The sequence below is a fragment of the Rattus rattus genome, chromosome 5 (genome assembly GCF_011064425.1).
Source record: "Rattus rattus isolate New Zealand chromosome 5, Rrattus_CSIRO_v1, whole genome shotgun sequence".
In the NCBI taxonomy this organism is placed as follows: Eukaryota; Metazoa; Chordata; class Mammalia; order Rodentia; family Muridae; genus Rattus; species Rattus rattus.
In genome coordinates, this window is record NC_046158.1 from 38516194 (window position 1) to 38538945 (window position 22752).

Consider the following 22752-nt stretch of genomic DNA (forward strand, 5'->3'; position numbering starts at 1 on the left):
ATCATTTGCAGAATTATGTTTTCCACTATGGAGAAATGACACGTGACCATGGAAATAAATCTAGGCACTCGTGTGAGGCAGCCTTCATGCCAACTGGAAGGCAACCCTCCAGGAAGCACTGAAGTGTGTATAGCCCACTGCAGTTCTCACCCGGAAGTACAAAGGCCCATTAAAGGCTGGATACTTCCCTTCAAGGAACTGCTGTGAACTAACTCTACTAGACGCTTGGCATTCCTGGTGTCTGGACAGAATGTCAGCCACAGAATTTAGCAATCCTACCCCTCCTTATTATAACATCTAAAAAATGCAGAAAATCTCTGTAACAGACCAGCTGGGCTGTCCTTATCACTTAGCCCAGTGATAAGCAAGCAAGGTACAGCAGTTTTTCAACCTCCTAACCAAGACTAAAACCTGGGACCTTTGCTTGAAACCCTTCACTCTCATGCAGTATGTTAATAGCTAGTCCAGGTCATTGCCACTACTCTATTTGACATCTCTACTTCAATTGTGGGACCTTCTAAGCCCAGACTCTGCTCTCATCTATTTTAGTAAGCATGATCTCATAGCTCTCTGCCCTGCATCCTGCTAACCTCAGTCACTGACTGGTCCCCCAGTAAAACCTGTCTTCTCCATCTTCAAAGCCTGGACTGTAATCCAGCATCTTCTTGAAATGCATGTACCAGGCAGCCAAAGTCCCACCTCCTGAGTCAGAAACACTGACATTGTCTTAGAGCCAGCTTTTACATCAGCCACAAAATCTTTGGGAGGAATTAGTCAATAAATGGAACACTTTACATGCCCATTTAGGGGCTTGAGTACTGTCTGTCATCTGTATAACTTGGTAACTCTGCCTATGAAAAGAAACGGACTTGCTTTCTTTTGGGTCCTAATTATCTCTTAGCTGCTCCAACAGGTGGGGCTCTCAGCACTCTCCAGACCTTCCCGGACTAGCTCCTTACTTCCTAGGACTCAGGCCTCTTCAGAAAACCATCTACCTTACGCTACACATCCAGTAACTAACACAGTATTTTTGAGCTGCAGTTCAACTTTCCCAAAACCCAACAACTGAACTGTCTGAGTTCCTGGATAGTTGGAGCTGTGAAACTGAGACCAAGAAATAGATACAAAGTATTCTACACAACACATGAATGGCAATGGTGGGTTGCTGATCTTCTGAGTCCTAAACCAAAATGTATATATATTTTTTTCCTTTTAAGTCAGAGAGCCGCCTGTCTCTGCCTCCCAAGTGTGGGGAATAATCACGCAGCACTACAGCCCCAGCAAAATGATGTTTTACAGCCCAAAGAACAGAGGACCTAAGTGCTGGATGATGGGACTGATACGAAGAGGAAGGGAGGGGAGGACATAAGAATCCGGATTAAATGTGAAATGATGAGGATACATATTTGTCCCCAGCCCACACAGCATCAAAAGTATATTACTTGCAAAGATATGGACAACCGACCTAGGGATGAGCATAGATGAGTGAAGCAAAAAGCTAACACAGTAACTCTGTGTTTTCTCTTCCTCTATCCATTTGCCCTGGCCCTCCCTCAAGCCTTGGAGCCTCTGTAGCACTTATCAAAAAGACCCCCCTCGTCACTGAAACTCTCCTAGGCTACATCTTGAAAAGTGCTTCAATAGTGCTGAATTGATCTGTCTTCTACTCCTTACAGACACCCTCTCTGCTTCCTTATACATAAAACACTTGGAAGTTACACCTCCCACCACACTACACTTTGAAAAAAGCTGCAAAGGAAGTTCCCAATAAGACAATCGTGACTAGTCAAAATAAATCACAACCAGAGGTATGTGACAGAAGGGAAACGGCTTGGATTTGTCCTGTGTAATACAGCAATTCAATGTGTGGGGCATTTATCTGTCCGTAAAACTGTTGCACTTTTCAACCCTTACAAAAGCCATTCTATAAAGTAACTATACTGGTTAGTTTTACCAACTTGACACAAACTAACTATAGTCTTTTGGAAGAAGGAGCCACAGTTGAGGAACTGCCTCCCTGGGATTGGCGGGTGGGCAAGTCTGTGAGCCATTTTCTTGACTAGCGACTGATGTGGTCCACTGTGGACAGCATCACCCCTAGGCAGGGGTGATCAAGCTGAATAACTAATCCAGTAAGCAGCCAGCGTTCCTCCATGGTCTCTGCTGCAATTGTTAACTAGTTTGAGCTCCGTCCTGATTCCCCCCAATGAGGGACACATTGACATGGAAGGGTAAGTTAAATAAACTTGTTCCTCCAAGTTACTTAGTCATAGTGTTTAACACAGCAACAGAAACCAAACTATAGCAGTGACCTAAAGTAGGAAATTTCACGTATTTGGCTGTATCTCGTCTACATTAATTCATGCATGTAAATTAGTGCCTTATATTTGTTTTGTTTTGTTTTTTAAGTTCAAGTGGTGTGTGCAAAACAAGCTAATCTAATGTTATTACATATATATATACACAATGTGTGTATATATGTGTATACATATATACATGTATACATATATACATATGAGTGTGTGTATACATATATTTGTGATATATATATATAGTTATATATATTCCCAAAAAGATGGCATAGGGTTTCTTTTTTAAGGATCAGAAATAACAAAAATCATCCCTTAAAACTGAGGCCCAGGAAGAGAGAGACAAGCTGTGTGTGTGTGTGTGTGTGTGTGTGTGTGTGTGTATGTGTGTGTGAAAAACAAGTGTTTTATGAGCATGTGTGTATATATGTTCATGAAAACCAGTGTTAGGTGTATGAATATGCATGTCTGAGTGTATATGCATGTATGCATTTGCATAAGAAACAACACGGTTATATGAGTGTGTATGTAAATGCAGAAGAAACACAGTGCTGGGTGGTGAGGGCTTTTTTTAAACTAAACTCTTACTCTGCCGCCCAGTCTGACCCTGAGTGTCCCCTCACCTGGTTCTACACAGCAACTGGGACTGCAGATATGTACCCTGGAGGCCAGCCCTATACTACTACTGGACATTCTCAACATGAAAAAATTATTTAGTAGCTCATCACAATTTTGAGAAACTAAAGGTAACTACCATTTCAAGATTTTCCACTTTAAAAAAGTTGATAACTCAACAACTATATACTTGTGTCTTCTGTGGCCAGAGTGAGGGGAAAGCTGAAGGAAATACAAAGAACCAAGAGAGAAGCCAGTCACGCACATTCTACAGCAGGAGAAGCGAGGAGGCCATCTTTTAGATCATTTCCCAGGGCTTACTTTTGTACTTTATTTATTTACTGACTGCGTAGCTCAGGCTAGCTCAGGTTAGCCTCAAACTTGGAATCCTCCTGTCTTAGCTTCCCGAGCGCTACATCTATAACCATTATGCTCAGCCCCGGTATTTTAACGTTGAATTTTAGAAATTATATTGGATATCTAATTAACAAACACAAAATAATCTCCCCTAATTTACATATCATTGTTTTGGAATTCTCTGTGCTTACAGTGGGCCCACATAGATTCTCCCACCCCCAGGTCATAGTAATCTGAAGAAAGGCATAATTTGTCCTGTCATTTTAAAGTGTTAAGTACTAACAGTTGCATTAATTCATTAGCTTAATCCAGAATTCAGTTTCCCTGTTTATCTAGTAATCTAGTAATATTATCCTAACCCCAGCAACACCTTTCTCCTTGTCTACCAACTATTTTAAACTCCAGAAAGCATTAGAATGTAGCAAGCCAAGCACTCCTTCCAGAGTTGAAAACAAACACCCACCGAACACCTACAGACTCCCAAGGACAAAAGGAAAAAAAAATGTTTCCAGTTCTGAGTAAGGTAAAGATGACATCTTTGAAAAATCAAACACACAAACACCACAAAGGATGAACTCCAGGAAACCAATCCTGGGTACACTAATGATCAAAGCTGTCAGTTTTCAAGCAATTTAAACATTTCTCTATTTTGCCATCAGTGCCTTTTTTGACTTTCTGCTTTCAAATACCTGCATAAAATAAAGACTAGAGGTCGGAGGGCTTGGTTCTCCAGAGAGAAGGCCAACTGCATAAGCACATAGCGCATGAACAACCCCTTAAAGGCAGAGACCCACGTTTCTGCTTACTAGCATTTTTTAAAAAGTGTGTTTGAGGACTTCATTTCCAACTCCAAGCTCTCATACCCTCCTCTGAGGCTGCCCATAGCCTAAACACCATCCCTTCTTCTGAGGAGACTGTAAACAGGGTCCATTCTTTAGAGACCGTATTGAGTTCTCCTAAGATCTCACAGTGCCTCCTGGGACCACTCACTGCTGCCTGCTCTGTGGGGACATTAATAATAGTAACACCTTAGAAGGACTAACAACAACCACCTTGTGAGTACACACAATTATCATTTACTCGGCACAACCCAGGCTCAGGGAAGTGAAGAGATCTGGAAAAGGTAGACTTGAGCCAAGTGACATGGAGTGCAGGAGGAAACACTGGCCAAAATGGCTAAAGAGGTAAAAGGGTGAGAGATCTGCATTTCTATCAGGCCATAAGGGATGTGCTAAGAGGCAGATTTCTAATTGGTGGAAAAAAAAAAAAAAAAGACATGTTTTGTAGTCATGTCTTATAACTAGTTTTTAAAGGGTGAACTGGGTTCCCTAAGATAGAATTGCTGGATTTGGCGAATAAAAACACATGGCACAACGTATTTGAGACACTTATACCTTGGTTATCTGACACTTTGATTTTATTCAACGTCCAATAGATGCTAGCTGATAACCCCAGAGCAAAGGCATTTATGGAACAAACAAAAACCACCAATAAATTACAGTGCCTCAATTCCCCAAGCTAAACCAGGGCCCGGGATGCACTCCATGTCTTTCAGAGTCACAGAGTAAAGGGAAGTGAGGAGGCTCAGCTGTTCCCGTCTTCCTTTTTCCTCTCTAGTAGCAGACCCAGCCCTTGACCTCAGAGACCCGGCTTTCACTAACCAGGCCATTTAACCTCACTGCCCATTGCACTTCCCGTCCCCTGTCCATCTTATATGTACATGGTAGGAATTAAGCAAAACATACAAAAAAAAAAAAACAAAAAAAAAAAACAAAGGATATGTCCTAAGTATTTACTGCTCACCGAGAACATTAAAAACATCCAGAGACTTTAGACTCCCCCTCCCACAAACAAACAGACCAAAAAAAAAAAAATGCAATAATTTTAACCGTCTCTGGGGGTGTGCTCTTGACAGCTGCCAGTCAGTCAGTCTGTCTGTCTGTGTCAAAAAGGAGAAAACAAAATCCGGGAATGTGTTCAACAAAACATAACATGAACTGTGGGAAATGTAGCGAGAGGCCAAAAGGCGAGGCCGGCAGAAACAGTTCGCATCCTCCAAGGGGGTCTACACTTCACAAAAGCCTATGGGTAGGCATCTAAGCCTATCGCTTCCGATCAAAACTGCTACTGCATCACAAGCACACAGAGCGGAATACAAAAAGAGACGGGACTTTAAATACACAAACCCAATTCTGGCTTTTTTGTTTTTTGTTTGTTTGTTTTGCTACTCCTCCAAGCAAGCCGTCAATCTCTGCTTAAATGTTTGCCTTTGTGTTAAAAATAAATAAATAAATAAATAAATAAATAAATAAATAAATAAATAAAAAGTCAGGATTGGCTCTGGCACTATTCACTTAAAACATTGTCCACGCAACTTTAATCTACAAACTTTACAAAACACGAGCTGCTGGAGCAGAAACTCCTTGTCGAGTCATCTGCAGCTTTCTATGTCATCTTCCAAACGAGGCCAAACACTGAATCACTGGAATTCCTCACGTGCAGCTACACCCAGTTCATCTTCAAGAAAGCAGCAAACTGTGTAAATCTCCTTAAAGCGGGGTGGCAGGTCCTCCTCGCCAGAAGTGAGCAAGATTGGCTGGGCTCACCTATTAGAAGGCAGGCCCATCTGTTGAGGAGAGACAGACACACTGGAACTCTTAACATTCACTCACCTACTTCCTCCAAAACCTCCATTACCCACCAGGGCAACGTCCTCAGCCACAATGGCTTTGGCTACATGTCACCATCTGCCAAACTCAAACTGCACGACGTCACCGAGTCAACTATCCCAAGGAAGAAGTGGCACGAAAGAAGTAAGGAAACGTGAAAGAATGCAGAATGATGAAAACAGTAATAATATTTAAATAGCCAAGAAACATAACCTGAGATAAAACTGGAAAAACCCACACTGTCTGTAAAGACCTTTAGAGTACGAAGCACTTTCTTTTCCTTTTAAGCCACAATGAAATATTTTCACGATTACCAAAGTCATGATTAATGGTTTCATTTCCGTTGGGGGACGCTAGTTTCGCACAATCAGACTGTATCTACTTAAGGAATAGCCTATTTGCAAGTCACAACCCACAGTGAGAGGATGTGCCCATTACTTCAGAAACTTAAAGAACCTTAATCTAGCACTGACTAGCTGGGAGTCACTGGGGTACTCAGACTCGCCCCGCAGGCCTGAGCTGAGCAGGTGTATGTGCCCACAGGCTGGTGATGCAGGAAAATCCTGTTTATCCCAGGTGCCCTGGTTACAGCCCTTAGGGAGAGAAGGATGAGCAAGGCCCACCTCTGCTTCCACTGAAACTGGGCCACTCCTCCATATGTAAAATGCAAAAGGGACTAACAATCACTCACCAAACACCACCAACTAACTCATCCGTCAGATTAAACTCTGAACAACCCTCTTCACCTCCTCTCTCACAACCTACACTCACATACATACAGAGTGGGTGGAGAACTAGGGAGTCAGAGGCACTGGCATGGAGAAGCTCTCCCTGGGTGTTTCCTGGGATGTTCACTACAGAAAAGGCAGCTGTAGTAAGAGGTCCCGAAGGCCCGTGGCCAGGGTTCAAGTCTTGGCTATGCACCCTAGATGGTATGGACTCTGGGCAAGTTACTGAATCCATGCTTCAATGTTCACAGTAGAGACGAATGTTACCTACCACACAGGGACGCTGCCAACGTGTTGAAATCAGTTAATCCACAGAAAGCATTCCAAATACCAGCCAGCAGGTAGGAAGGTGTTCGGTGATCCTTAGCTACTACTATTCTGTGCGTACATAATAAGAGTGATTCTGACTTGTATGCTTTCCAAAGGAGGTTTAAGTATCCCTTACATTCCTTTCTATTCCTCAAGGAAGTTATCTGAAATCAGCTCTAAGGGCCGATTGTGTATTTCTAGATGAAAATCAAACTGCATTATAGGCCTGAAAATTGCCAATTCTGTCGCCAAACTGAAGGAAGCATTTATGAACTGAAAGGCGCAAGCTTAGCATCACAGAATCTTATAAAAAGTATTAATTAGATTTCCCCATTCAGGCTAAGCCAGGATGAGATCATGAAGTCACTCACGGTAAACCAGGTCCCTGCGCTCGAAGTGTGCTTTTCCAGTGAATGGCAAAACACTAACAAAAGAAACCTTTGACTCAAATACCACTGGTACCCAGGGTCTTGTGTCTGTATAATGCCTGCACATTCATTTCTTTCTTTGCCTATAGAAAAAAAGAGAGTCTGTTTGTTTTTCTGATTCAGTCAGCCCTTTTAGTCTTTGAGTCCAAGGAGAGCCACGAGAAAAGAGCGTCTTATCAACATGCTCCAGCCAGCAGGCTGTCCCCCCCTCCACAACCAAACCTCCAGCCTCTCTTAGCAAAAGGCCTCACCCTCGGAGCCTTTCCCATTCCAGAGCTAACACCCTGCTGGGTTTTGACAACAAATAAATGAATGAATACACAAGGCCCTAACGTAATTAGCCATCTTTTCAGGTAGAGAGAGGGGGCTGGGGGTGGGGTTGTAGAGAATACTCAAGTGTAAATTGGCTTCACTTCTGAAGTTGATGCTGACACACAGTATCCGAGGGCATTTGTTTTAAATAAAGCCACAAGAAGTGGGTTTTTGAGATGCCCATTTGGGAATCCTGACATTGTGGGTATCAGGATACTGGGGACTCGGCGAAGTCATCAGTAGAGATTTTTGGATTTGGAATCCGAAGATTGGATTGGACTTCTTAATTCAAGGTGAAAGGGGCTGTGGCTTGGACTTCGTGGGCGTAAAACTCAGGGACACCTACTTCTTTTAAAGGGAAAATTTTTAACAAACAAAAGAGCCAAAGGAAAGAAAGCAGAAAATAGTACTTTTTGACCCCGAGGAAGCATTTCTGATGCCCTGACGCTGGGACAGCAGGAACAATGATCCTGAGAACCGTCACAAAGAAGTCACCAGGCTCCAGTGCCACACATCTGGATCTTAATGGAACCACAGTTTCAGTGGAAGGGTACAGTTTGCTGCTATCATTACGGGGATAACTTAATTGATCTGTCTCTGTGGCTGAGGGTGTAGACTAGTGATTTATTATGGAGGGAAAAAAATCTGCAATGCTGCTCTTTATTTCCCAACAAGCATTCTGCCACTGACCTCTAAATGAGTTTAACCTTCTTCTAAACAGACCTGCACATTTTCAACATAATCTAGAGCTAGGGTTATTATTATTATTATTATTAATTATTATTATTATTATTATTATTATTATTATTATTATTATTATTATTATTATTGCTGCTGCTGATGATGATGATGAGAGGCTGTGGGATTTTTATCACAACATGGCTTCAGTAACCTTCTTTAAAAAAAACAAAGATGAAAAACAAAAGACCGAAACTAAAACCTGCCAGTTCCACTCCTTTTCCAGGCAGGGGATTCGGATGTAACCTTTCAAGTGCCTTTGGAGTTCAATCTGTTAGAAAATGTATGAAACAAATTTAGAATAGGAAAAGGCGTGTGTATGACTCAGGCTTATCCCAGTATCTCTGTCACAGGATTTCCCTGTGTTTCTGAAAACCTTGAGAAAGTGACAGAAGTTCCTGTTTTTCTTTTCTTTTTTTGTCTTTTTTTTTTTTTTAAATTAGAAGGGTGGCGCGCGCGAACACACACACACACACACACACACACACACACACTCACTCACACACAGACACACACACACACACACACCCCCGCGTGTCTTCCGGGTTCCCCATGAATCAGACAGGTTTCTTGGAGGTCCCCCAGTGCAATGCAAAGCACTCCCCCGACGTATCCCCAGCTTCTCTGTACACAAAGGTCTCCAGGAAAACCCCAAACTTGTTGCGGGCCGCCGGAGCCCCTGGCCGCGCGCCCGCCCGTCCCACCTCACCGCCGGTCCCTGTCCGGGTCCCCCGGGCATCTCCCCGCCCGCCGCCTCCTTCCGAAACCGGGTCACCGCCCCGCGCGCTCGGCGCAGGCCCGGGGAGCGCGGCAGCCTCACCTGCTTGCGGTAGGGCGTCCTGCAGCCGCCGGCGGCGCCGGGGTGGCCGCTGCCGCTGGGGAAGATCATCTCGGACGCGGGGAGCTGAGGCAACGCGGGCCGCGGCGCTCCGGGAACTCCCTCTCTCGCCGGTCCGGGACGGCGGAGGGAGGATGCGGCCGGGGACTGGCTCGCGGCTCCCGCCCTAAAAGTGCGGCGCGACGCGCGCGGCCGGCGACTCTCGAGCAGCTCCGGGGGCCGCCGCCCTGCGTGCCATGGACCGGAGTTCGCGCGCGGAGCCGGCGGCAGCGGACGAGCAGCGCCGCCGCGTCCCCACCTCCCGCCGCCTCAACCACCGCCCCGAGAGCGCGCGCCGGCCGGGGCGGGGAAGCGGCCGCGCACCGCCCAGTGCCGCGCCCAGCCCTCCCGCGCCTCCAGCCCGCCCGCCGCCGGGCCGCGCCCGCCCCCCGGCCTCGGCCCCCTGCGCTCGGCCTCCCGGGCTGGGGCGGCAACCCGGGCTGCGCGGCGCCCCCATCCCGCGCAATGGTTGGCTCTGGCGCCCCGCGTGCCGCACATTCCTGGGAGCAGCCACCCCAGGCCCTTTGGCGAGGCGTCGCCGCGGCTTCGCGCCCCACTTGGCTGCCCCTTTTAAGGGCATCGCTTCGAGAACCGCTGGAACACCTGGATAGGAAGCCAATGGCCCGCCTTTTCTTTCATCTTTCACAGCAGCCCTGGTTCCGAAAAGGCAGGGATAATTAGTCCTAGTTCCCGGTCCAGATCAACCTCCCAGGACACCTCTTCGTCCCCCAGTTATTCGCATGCTACATTTTTGTACAGCAAACGGTTTTTTGTTTTGTTTTGTTTTTTCTTTTTCCAGTCCTTCACCCAAATACGCCCCGGAAAGTTTTCAATTTCATTCTTGTGCCACAGAGGAAGAGTTTTCCTTAAAGACAAAGGTGTCAAAAAGGCACTTAAAACCTTGTAAGCCATCCGAGACCTAGCTTTCCTGGAAACACAGAAGATGTAGGAATCGGTCTTCAACTTAGTTATTAAAAAGACTAGGCAAGAAAGGGACAAAGACAGGAGTAATTTCCTTTGTTCTCAAGTGGAAAAAATAAAAACTGCTTCTCCTGCGGTCCCTTTCCCAGTCACCTCTCTGAATGTGGCAGACTTTGAACCCCTGTGATGTGGAGGCCTCAGAGGAGGGTGGTCACTGACAAGCAAGGCATTTCTGGATAGGGTTACCAGGGCTGGTTGCCATCTTTAAATTGGCGACGGGATCCCTGGTGAGTATTCCTGAATTCTGGGATTACAGCCACAGTACACATAGACAGGTCTTCCTTGGCTTCTAACATCTTCCGGCAAAGGCCCATCTGCTATGATAATGAAAAATCCCAGCTTGTCTAACAAGAGAAGGAACTCAACTTCTGGCTGTCACAATGATGCAGTGAACGTCAACTTTCTAGCAAAAGTGTAGCCATTCGGAGGCTTTTCTGAAAACAGAAGGTTGAAAAAATATACTTCCCAGAAATACTGCTGGTGACTTAGTAAACTGCTTCCAAAGTCCCCAGAGTTCCAGCAAAAGTAACAAGAAATAGAAAGTAAGTCCCGCCTATTGAAAGCAGACACAGCCACAACACATACATAATCCTAATTCTTTTCACTTAAAAATAAGTAAAAGCAAAGGATAGGATACTAGGTGCACAATGGGTAAGTAAGACCTTTTCCATAAAATTTACAGGATATCTGCCCCTTAAAAGATTACAGCATAGCTCAACTATGAGACAGCGAGGACACCAGAACTGTTTTCTACTACTCCATGCATTTGGCTGTCTGGCGTGACCTGTTGTCTCTTCTCACTATGACCCAGCACAAATACAAAGTGGACAGTTTTAGTTCCAACTGTTAAGTTGAAGATGCCTTTTCCTGAGGACTCAAGACACACCCTGCCCCCTGCACCGTTACCACAATTCCCCCCAGTCATCTATAGAAAAAGCCAGTGCACAACCTCAGTTGTCCTGACTGGTCTCTTAGGAAACCACAATTGAAACCACAGAAGAACAGCATTAATTTTTTTTATGGTTTTCCTCTCAAATCATGATGCACTTGCTGGGTCATAACCCATTGGATACTGTGCTATTCCAAAATGCTAACACTCGATTGGATGTCTGATAATAGTTCTCTAGAGATTAGAAAAATGTTAAATGATAAGAAAATTTAAAGAGAACAATTCTGATAATAGTAAAATATAAAAAAAAATCTGAAAGACATTAAAGGGACTGACTTTAAGTCTAAAAAAAATCTAAGAATTAGCATGCTGTTTATAATTTCACATGAAGTGCTTTAAAAAGAGAAAACACAGACATGTGGTTTGGTTTGGTTTTTAAAATGTGAACCTGGGTTCAAAAGTCTCTTACCTAGAAAGCCTTATACAAAGAAGAAAAGACTGGGGGCTGGGGATTTGGCTCAGTGGTAGAGCGCTTGCCTAGCAAGCGCAAAGTCCTGGGTTTGGTCCCCAGCTCAGAGAAAAAAAAAAGAAAGAAGAAGAAGAAGGAGAAGGAGAAGGAGAAGGAGAAGGAGAAGGAGAAGGAGAAGGAGAAGGAGAAGAAGAAGAAGAAGAAGAAGAAGAAGAAGAAGAAGAAGAAGAAGAAGAAGAAGAAGAAGAAGAAAAGATTGATATTCCACCCTCAAAATGGGATCACCAAAACACAAAAATTCAAACTTAGGGAAATAACAGGAATGTCAAACTCCATATATAACATATATGATCAATTATAGATAATCCGTGAGCAATTGTAGGTATGGAGTCTAATGAAGCTCATCTAGAAAAGTCCACTTTCACTGTTGTTAATTTGGGAAAAGGTTTATTTTTAAACAGAAATAAAAGGATCTGACCAGAGAGGCCACAAGCTGCTGGGGGGAAATTCAGCACTGTGGAGTCTTGCCCTCTTGGCAGGAAACTGAGACTACAGTAGCATGTGTACCCCTCCCCCCCTACCCCACCCTCAGTCCTAGGTGAAGCTGTGGGAACCTGACCTAGGGGCAGTCACTCTACAGACTGGCCAGTGACCTATGATCTGGGTGGGATTGAAAACATGAGCTCGCCAATCTGATTCTCACCCTTGGGAATCTGATTCACAAAACTCCAAGGGCTGAACCAGTTAGGAAAGGGACAGAAACGGCAAGAGTTGCCTGGGGGTAGAGAGGAGGCCACAACAGGCCAAAACCATATGCCGAGCCAAGCTTATGAGGAAGCAGAAGCTATGAGTAAACAGGAAGCTGACTGGCAGCAGGCAGGAGAACAGCAGAGCAGACACTGGGAGCCCTGAGCACTTGGTGAGAGATGATGGAGGGAACTGCTGACCCTAGAGAGATTTTGGCTCTTCAGAAGAGCGGCGGCCCTCAGACACTGTGTATATACTTAAGCCACAGCCCTGGTTAGACCAGTTGAAAGAGTTTCTTGTCTCATTAACACAAGAGACAAAATGAAGGCAGAGCCAAGCAAGCCCAACTCCATGTTTCAGTTCCCCGCTTACTCCACACATGATCTGGGGCAAGTTAGTTGCAGCCCACATTGTCCTCCCAGTACAGTGTTCTATCAAAAAGGTTCCAGGCTCACTAAATGGAGCTGTTAGTGTTGCCTTCCAGGCTTTATAGCAGAGGGGGTAGTCTAATATCTCACGCATGCATAGTAAGTGTGGAAGGCCATCAAAGGACCGAAGGGAGGGCACATTGGTACTCCGTGGCAAGTAACAAGTATATCTAGCTAGGAGAAGAACATTTGCCTTTTTCTTTCTTTCTTTTTTTAAAGATTAATTTATTTTTTATATAAGTACACTGCAGCTGCCTTCAGACACACCAGAAGAGGACATCAGATCCCATTACAGATGGTTGTGAGCCACCATGTGGTTGCTGGGAATTGAACTCAGGACCTCTGGAAGAGCAGTCAGTGCTCTTAACCTCTGAGCCATCTCTCCAGCCTCAGAAGGGGACATTTTCAATACCCATTTGTTGAATGACTGAACGAACATGCTCTAGAAGGCTATCTAACCACAGATAAAAGCAACAAGGAAAGAAAACAGTTTGATGAAGGGTCTGTTTCAAGAGTTTAGATACATTGAAGAGTTTTCTCTATTGTTCTCCAGCCTCCTTTTAAGAAATCATCTATTAGAACAGAGCCATTTCATGAGTAGAAATACTGAGCAGTACCCAAGATCATCCTGTGGGGCAGGCAAAGTATACACACAAGGATAATAACAATGGGGCAGGCGGAACAAGCAGAAGCCTGTGTGCTAGTAGGGGAGATGAGACACAGGTAATGATGCCTTCCATGATAGCAAAGAGCTTGTAGGACTGGAATGTAAGGCTGTGACATTAGATGACATTCCTCCTTCAGAAACAGTCCTAAAACAACTGGGTTTTCACGTTTCATTTTCATAGGGACTCTCTGAGGGTAGAGGGGTTATAAGGCTCACGGTGCTCAAGGGAAAGGTAAGAAAAACTGACTTGGCTACCTATTGGGGGTTGAGTGTCCTAAGGAATACCAGAGTAGTGTTAAAAGTTGAGGCCTGGTAGGGTTCAAAGACTGAGTCCTGCACTCTCTCAAGATCTGTGATGTTGCATCTCAAGTACCTAGGTACGTTATCAGTAACCCCTGCAACAGTAATGCAAAGACTTCAGCGGTAACTGGTCAAGCAGTCTAGACTGCAATGTGCTGTGGAAGTCCACAGCCGGGGAGACCAATGCAGGATATAGCATGGGTGTGGGATGCTCAGCTCTATAAATGTTTTGTTCATGTTCAGAAGAGAGCACTGTGCAGAAGACCAGGAAACCAGACCTAGACATGGTAGGCAGAAGGTGGAAATGTGGGGCGGTGAAAGCTGGGGAAGAGTCAAACCCCAAGGATTCCTCTCATGAAACATTCTAATATCCACACTATTGAACCTCATTCAATCTAATCAGCTGAATCTAAGAGGGAAACATTTGCCAGGTAGTGGTGGTGCAGGCCTTAATCCTAGCACTCAGGAGGCAGAGGCAGCTGGATCTTTTGAGTTCAAGGCTAACATGGTCTACAGAGTTCCAGGACTGCCAGGGCTACACAGAGAAACCATCTGGGATTGGGTTGGGTTGGGACATTTGAATGAAGTTACTAAAAGTTAAAACAAACAAACAACAACAAAATGAAAAACAAATCCCAGTGGATTAACCATGAGTTCAGCCAGCAGCATTCATATAAAACATTATGAGTGTCGGCGCATGCCTATAACCCCAAGGCTGAGGAAACAGAAGCCTGCAGATCCCTAGACTTGCTGACCATGCAGTTTAGCCTAATCAGTGAGATCCAGGCAAATGAGAGACCCTGCCTCAAAGGATGTGACCAGTAAGGATGATTTCCAAAGTCATCTTCTGGACTCCACACTCAAACGTATACGCATGCGCATACATGAACAAAGACACACTTGCACACACATGCACACATATCAGTACGAGGATTGTATATATAAAGTATGGTGGTGCGGCTAACTTTTGAAAGGCTATCCAGCAAGATAATAAATAGCACTCTACAAGTAAAAGCTGGTCTACAGTAGGTTCTGTCTTTGTGTCACATACTAAAAACAGCCAAAGGACCCTGATTTATTTAGGTCAAGTTGAACACTGAAAGGAAGGATAAAAACTCATCCAACATTGATGATCACAACCTTTAATGCATATATAGCAACAGTACAGCATTGGTTAATATAAGTCATTCACATGGGAGAAAAAAATCACATTCAAGAGTTGTTTAAAAGCTCACAAAACTTCTGACTCCTACCAAAATAGGAGCAAGAATATGAGGTCAAAAATTCTTTATATTTCCAGTTTTATACAAAATATTTAGGAAAGTACCCTATCTCTGAAACAGAACAATGTTATCAAGTATGCACTGTTTCCCTTTTTATAAAAACGTTGCAAATCTTATCCCAGACTTAAAGGCTCCCTAGATATGTACAAAAATCACACATATAAAAATGAAACCACTACCATAAAATAAAACTGTAGCTGCGAGTCTAGAATACATACGGAGTACCATAAACGTAGCCTTGTGCTGATGACTCTTAGGAGAAGCCATGCTTGGGTTACTCTTAAATCTCTCCTAATGAGGAAAGCAGAAGACGTGAGCTTTTTGCACCAATGCAGCTTGTCTGCATGGATGACTAACTAGTAATAACTGTCATTTACTGTGTCATTCCACACAAACATTTTGCACACTTAACACATGCCAGAATGCCTGTCTCTTTCAACCCAAAGTCACAGATCTAACCCACAGGGCAAGTGGGCCTTAAATTTGCATCTCTTACACTCTCACACAAAATATGATGTCTTATTATCATTAACTATTAATGAAATCTCTCTCTCTCTCTCTCTCTCTCTCACACACACACACACACACACACACACACACACACACACAATGCTAGGACGCAGCGTAAGCCATAGTTCCCACCAGCCACAGACTTACTCTGCAGTATGCTAAGTATGCTATGGTATTCTCAAGCCGTGCTTGTTCACTAGATTAAACCAGCAGATGCATCTTCAACTTAGGATAGACTCGAATTACATTGGGCTTTTGGAAGTTGAGGAGATCTGGATGCTAAACTTCTATCCAGTTGACTTTTGGGAAAACCTTCCACTATTATAATATATATTGAATGGTCCAGATATAAAGCCTGGCTTCAACCTATTGCCTAGATCTACTTCACTGACGGTTGCTAAGGTAGACTCCTTTGCAAGCATTTTATTTTAGGGAAGCAGTTTGAAGGATGGAGTTGTGAGAGAGGCAAGAAGGACTGTCTTCTACAGCATGGCAGGATATTAAGACATTTCTAGAATTCTGAAGTAAAATCAGTGGCATACTTCCCCTCAAAAAGTAATATAAGACCTCTTTGAGATAATTTTAATTGTAATATCATAAGCCAAGTCAACCAAACCTTAACTATTTAGGACATTTATCTCTATAAAAAAAATGCTTCAAATTTCTTAAACATTATAGATAAATAATTTTGACATAGTTACTACTCTTTTCTTGAAAAAGTTAATAAAATTTAAAATCACACTTAAATTTCTGGCATGAAGACCCTAAAACGATAATTTTCCCACATTTTAAATATAAAAACAGGTATCTTAGTCATTCTAAAACAAAACAGAACAAAATTTTTCATATGGACAATATACAACGTGACGTTTGCTATGATTTGGTTTGTATTATAATGAATTTGTACCCATAGCTCAGATTCTATAGGAAAAAGCTGTCAAGTGTTTGAGTAACTGGGATAAGGTGAAAGTCATTCCCAAACACTGTGTTGTTGCTGTCTTTCTGAATTACCCGGATGGAAACTCTTCTACTGTCTTTCTACAGTCTGTGGTCTATGGAAATCTATCGTTGGAGCTGCTGGACTAAGGGAAGGTCTATAAAAATATGAAAGCCCATTTTCAGACTCTTCCAGATAACTCAGGAGCATTTCCACAAGTGGTTAAAACTCACAACTTCGGAAGGAAAGCTGTGACTATTGGGTGAGCCCTGAATTAGTTTACCTGGGGAGCTAGAAGTAGCATAATCATCTGTCCATGTGTGAACTGGGGTAAGAACAACAGCTCGGGAAAGCAAGGCTGGAAAACTGCTAATTGCACCCTCCTCTCTGCTACAGCATCTTCAAAGAGAAAGAATTTAGGAAAATGAACAGAGCTTTTCAAAACTAAAGGCAAATTCTTTAAATGATGGAAAACGAAATTAGTTCAAACCTGGAATAACCACCTCCTTTCCATGAGTAAAATTCAATTAGGTGAATGACAACTTTGAGAGTGCACAGCAAACTGTACCTGGGACAAACAAACCCCTCGTCAGCTGAGAACAGTAACAAGGTTGTTAAAACACAAATGCTAAATGTTGGGGCAGGTCCTTAACAGGAGTTCAGCTCAAGGCATTCCAAAAAAGGAAAGGAAACCAATAAAAAGTTTCTTGTCTCTTCAGTTACTAAGATCATTATTAAATTAGGTCTATTTCACCTGAAGAGGGAGATGCTCGAATAATTAATGGCTTCCTTTATGGAAATGAGAATGAAGATGAGTTTCTCATTCTCTACTGAATTATAAAGTTCAAACAAGAATAAACAGAATTACAAGTGGATTTCGATTCAGTTGAATATGCATGAAGGCAAACTTTCCAACGTTAGGATATGTAGCTGAGAATCCTGAAATAGGACGGATACCTCAGAAGCTTATACAAACGCCCCACCCTAAGTGTTTGTAAGAATGACAAGTTCTGGGTTACCTAACACATTTAACACACGGGGTATACTGACGTCAGACCTGTGGCAAATCGATACTCCCAAGGCAAGAAGAAGGCACATGAGGAAATTCTAGGGTTGTCGTGACAATATGGCTGATCATGACATCAGCAATTCCTAATTCCAAACTGTAAGGACACTCCCAGAACACTCAAGCTATATTAAGCACATTCCCACCCCTGAACATACCAACCCCCAACCTTACCTTAAGTACAGTGGCAGAAAGAATGATAGGTAAAGGACAGGGTTCTTATAAAAATCCAGACTCTCAGAAGACATTGGAGTATTTTACTATCTCTCTCTGTCCCTCTGTCCCTCTGTCCCCCTCTGTCTCTCTCATAGTTATAGCTATAATACATGCATTAACACGTTACCATCTATAAAACCACTTTATTATCCCCTTAAAGACTCAGAGACTTAAAGGCAGGGCAGATGCGTCCATGCTACCCTGAGAGAAGGTAGGTTAGGCAACTTGCCAAAAATTATGAAGGCCAAAAATACAGAATTTCAAGGTCAGAGGGTAATTACGTGAGGGTCAGTCCCTGTGTCCAGCATACACAGTAATCATGCCATGAGTATTTTTAGAAATAAAGCTAGAACTATATTATTACTTTTTTAGGGGGGTGGGGGAGACATGTGCATGTCTTCATGTAGACATCAGAGGACAACTTGTAGAAGTTGGTCCTCTCACACTGTGGGTCCTGAGGAGGTCATCAGGCTTAGTGACAAGCATCGTTATCTTTTGAGCCATCACGCAAGCCCTCAACAGGCACTTCAATAATTGAAGGAGCACTGCACTTTCTCCTTGGGCACACTGGCCAATGATAAATGCCTCCCATCTCTCTATAGTTGCCACATTTATCACAAACTTCTTGGTTAAATAGCCTCTGGAACCATCCATCCTACTCCAGGGTGAGAATCTATGTCCTCTGGAGAATGGTGGTAAATTCTTCTGTGTTCTATAGCCCCCCAAAGTGGAGCGTAGCCATCTTTGTGGGTCTCTTCAACCTTTGAGGATTGCCTAGGTAGTATACAGATCCTCTTGATTGCTTACTTAACATACAGTCTGGCATCTAGGAGGTTTGGGTGGCTGCATGAATGGCAAGCTGAATACATACATACATACATATATACATACATACATATATACACACATACATATATACATACATACATATATACATACATACATACATACATACATACATACATCCACAAATAAATGGCATAGTGATTGTTTTACTTTTCTATTCAGGACCATAGAAACCTAAGAGCTAAATGCCAAAAAGGGCGATCAAAACCTAAAGAACATATTTAACAAATATTGCTACAGAAACTCTTCGTTTACTATGTAGATTATTTGGGATTTGAAGAGATTCTAGCACATGCTGCACTTTTTATCTTTATGTGACTGTTTAAAGGTGATTTTTATTTGTAATCATGTGCACTTGAAAACAGGTGCCCACAGAATCCAGAAGAGGACACCAGGTCTCTTGAAGCTGGAGTTTTAGATGGTTGTGCGCTAGGAATCAAATGTGGGCTCTCCAAAAAATGCTCTTAACCGCTGAGCCATCCGTCTGGGCCTTGTATGTGACGTTTAAGAAAATGGAATTCCATGACAAAATGGCCTCTCTTGACATTAACTGTTAAGAGTCAAAAAAAAAAATCTTGCTTTACTTTTTGGATAAATCATGTCTCTGCCACCAGTGCCCTATAAATATTTAGGTATTAATTCTACATCATGTAATCTAACACATTACTGATTATAAGTGCCCAAAGTCACTAAGACACTACCATTTTTAAAAGGTGGATGACGGTAATTATAAGACATCATAAATTATAATGCATACTAATTTCAAAGAGCCTGATATTTGAAGAATGAGTCAGTATCAACAGCGCACAGGTGCACAGCCAACGGCATGCAAATGGATAGAAGTGTCTTTTCCATTCACAATTTACCTTCGGTTCTGAAGAAAAGAAAAAACCATTTTGTCAAATACCCATTTTAAACCTTGCTAGGCACTAAGAGCTCGGAGGAAATGAAATCACACACCCAATTTTCCTAAAGAGGAGGACAATAGCAGGAGCAGTCACTGGACATCACAATGAGAAAGTTTCTCCTACTCTCCCCAGGAACATGTGTCACCAAGAGCAGGCTAAGCTGTCTTTCCCTCCTCGGCCTTTTCCTCACCATCATATCCAGTGACTGATGCAGTACTTAATCATTACAGACATTTATATAACAAGAGAGATTAAAGGGTGATGAAGTGAAATCTGTAAGTCCTTCTGTAGCCTTTCTCCATTTCCCAGTACGAGTGTTTCAAAAGTTATCAATATCAGACATAGCCTGAGATAGACCCACCTGGGTTGGCAGTTCTAAGTCTTCCTAGGACTTTAGATTAGAGAAGCAACTACAGTGTGATCAGGTTAAGTTAGAGAAGAGACATGTCTGAAATGGCTACCAAGGTCCTTAAACTTGAGAGGTGCTAACAAAGTGGATGAAAGCACTCACTTCCCAGGCAAGACAAGCCAGTTAGAGGTAGAGATGCGACCAACTGCTTTGTCCTTGGAACAACAACTCTGCAAAGACTCCCATGTTCAGAAACTGACCGGTCTTTCTGCAGTTCCTCCCCAGCATTACACAGCTCACCCCGTCACCTCACAGAAAAGCAAACCAACTGATGTTAGCCAAAGTTTTGGGATTACCTATAAATTTCACTTACCTGTTAACTTTGTCTTATTACAGGTGAAAATTACCATTGTTTTAATCCTGAAAAAAAAAATCATCTTCACACCTAACAAAAGATATACTTAACTCAGGCCTTGGTACACATGAAGTATTCAAATGTAAGTTCATGAATATGTAAATTAACAACCGAATGGTGTCTCCCAAAGACTCCCAAGTACAGGCTGAGGCCGTGGCTCTGTGGAGGAAGCTTGTCTAGTACTCCAGTCTGGCAACTGTCTAAAAGCCTCCACAATGAAAGTATCTTTACCTGATAGGAGCAGACAAACAGTTGATGGCTACAAAAAGATATCTGAGAGGCTGACCCTCAAGGAATTGCAGACGGCTCAGGTGAATCTATTCTTAGTGACGTTATATATAGGAAGTGACCACCCAGAGGATGGTTTTCTTTCAAATCACTACTGTAACTGCCCATTTCCCTTTTTCTCAAATATTCTCATCAGAAAGAAGATAATGAGAAAAGCCATTCAAAAAGTTGAGCTGTGTAATTATGTAAGGTAACAAGGCCTCCAATCGGAAACTCTTGAAGTGCAGAAATAGAGAGGATTCAGCTAATTTCCAGAACTGAAGGCAACACCCTCCTCCTCTTTCTGAGTTAGAAGTATTAAGCCATAGGCCTGCTCTTTCCTGGTTCTGGACTTTGCCAGGAGACAGGTTCTCTTTTTCCATCCACCATTTTTTTTTTTCCGGAGCTGGGGACCGAACCCAGGGCCTTGCGCTTCCTAGGCAAGCGCTCTACCACTGAGCTAAATCCCCAACCCCTCCATCCACCATTTAGATGTCTTTTTCTAACTTGACCTGATCACAACACGGTTGCCTTTCTAATCTAAAATCCTAGGAAGACTTACAACTGCCACCCCAGGTCCTACAGATGGATGGGACTCTGCAAGCGCTGTACGATGAGATTCTCCTGGGTTTTGGGAGAGGGGTGGGTCTATCTCGGGCTATATCTGCCATTGATATTTTTAGTGGGAAAATGGAAAAGAGCCAGACCAAGACTTACATACTCGTCCCTCCCTGTTTACTCTGTGAAAATCACAGCTACGGTCTGCCCTCTCTGAATTTTTCCTGCCTCCATTTCCCCAGACTTCTCACTTTGTTTTCTAAGGGCTGTCTTAATGCATAAATTAGGCCATCTTGCACGTTGTACATTATGAACTCCCTTGAGGACTCTGCCAAGATACAGCATGCACTCTGTACTATTTACTCTGTGGAAAGTCATCCAGCAAGAGATCAGCACATGCTCATTGACCTGGCTGCACCGTAAATCAGTCCCTCGCAGTGTCCTTGCCAGTCCAGCATTCTGAGAGTCTCCGTAAATGCTCACCACTTCCTGTGGCTCAAGTCTTAATGATTTAGATGAAGGTTGCTAAGCATACTGTTTAAGATTTCTTTCTTTTTTTTTTTTTATTGTAGTACACCCATTAAGGACATCCATTCTCATCCTAACTCGAAGATAGTTATTAGAAAGAATGAACCTGAGAGTGGTTACAGGAACACAAAGGAGAGGAGCCCTTCGGTCAGTCCATCCATCCATCCATCCATTCATCCATCCATCCATCCATCCATTCATCCATCCATCCATCCATCCACCCAACTACATACCCACCTATCTTCCCTTATTAGCTAAAAAACAAACAAACAAACAAAAAACCCTTTGCTATAAGGTACATACAAACTACAGCTTCTTGAACTAAGAGGTTTGGAAATAAATATTTTGTTTCTCTTGAACACATATTTACTTATTACAATAGAAAATAGTACCAAGATGCATTTCTAGAATGGCTGTCATCACCAAGAATTGTTTTCCCCCACAACACACTGCCTTGCAACTCCAGTGGCTGATTTTTCCAAAGCATCCACTCCTTTCTTGTTCCTCTGTACTGCCAAGTGTAGAGTTCCCCAAGGGCTACTTCATCTCCCGACACCATCTACAATCGCCACAATCTGCCACTGCCATTTGTGTCCCAGAGAAGTGGACAAAGCACTGGCCTTCAATAAAAACCACAATAAAGAAAGAAGTCTACACTGAGAAGCTTAGCAACCTTCTACCTAAATCTACAGTCAAACAAGGAGAAAAGATGACCTCTACCTTATAACGTCTGTGAGAAAAATAATTATGAGAACCATAAGTTTAGGAAGCGATTAAGATAAATTATCGTCTTTTATCATCAAGTGTTCTTTGTCAGCTCAGGGCCAAGATGTTCACATGAGTGATAGCATTTCACCTAAAATCCCAGTCTTAGCCCTGCTTCATTGCACATACCTAGAATCCCAGCAACCAGGAGGCCGAGGCAGGAGGATTACTATCATTTCAAAGCCAGTTTAGACTATACAGACAGATCTTGTTTCAAAAGAAGAGAAAGAGGGAAAAAACCCTCAATCATATCAAAAGTATTTACCATGATCTAGTTGGTT

General features: G+C 43.1%; 1 protein-coding gene across 6 annotated transcripts in view; it reads right to left on the minus strand.

The window, feature by feature from the left end:
• Rbms1 (RNA binding motif single stranded interacting protein 1) overlaps positions 1 to 22752 on the minus strand; it is a 215360-nt gene that overhangs the window by 122946 nt on the left and 69662 nt on the right. For 3 of the 6 annotated variants that reach the window (XM_032903372.1, XM_032903375.1, XM_032903371.1), the window contains exon 1: positions 9286 to 9611. The exons of the other annotated variants lie outside the window; for them this stretch is intronic. In XM_032903372.1, the coding sequence (XP_032759263.1) occupies positions 9286 to 9354 (69 nt within the window). In that variant the 5' untranslated portion in view covers positions 9355 to 9611. Of the gene's footprint in view, positions 1 to 9285; positions 9612 to 22752 lie in introns of those variants that run through there. 6 annotated transcript variants of the gene reach the window in all.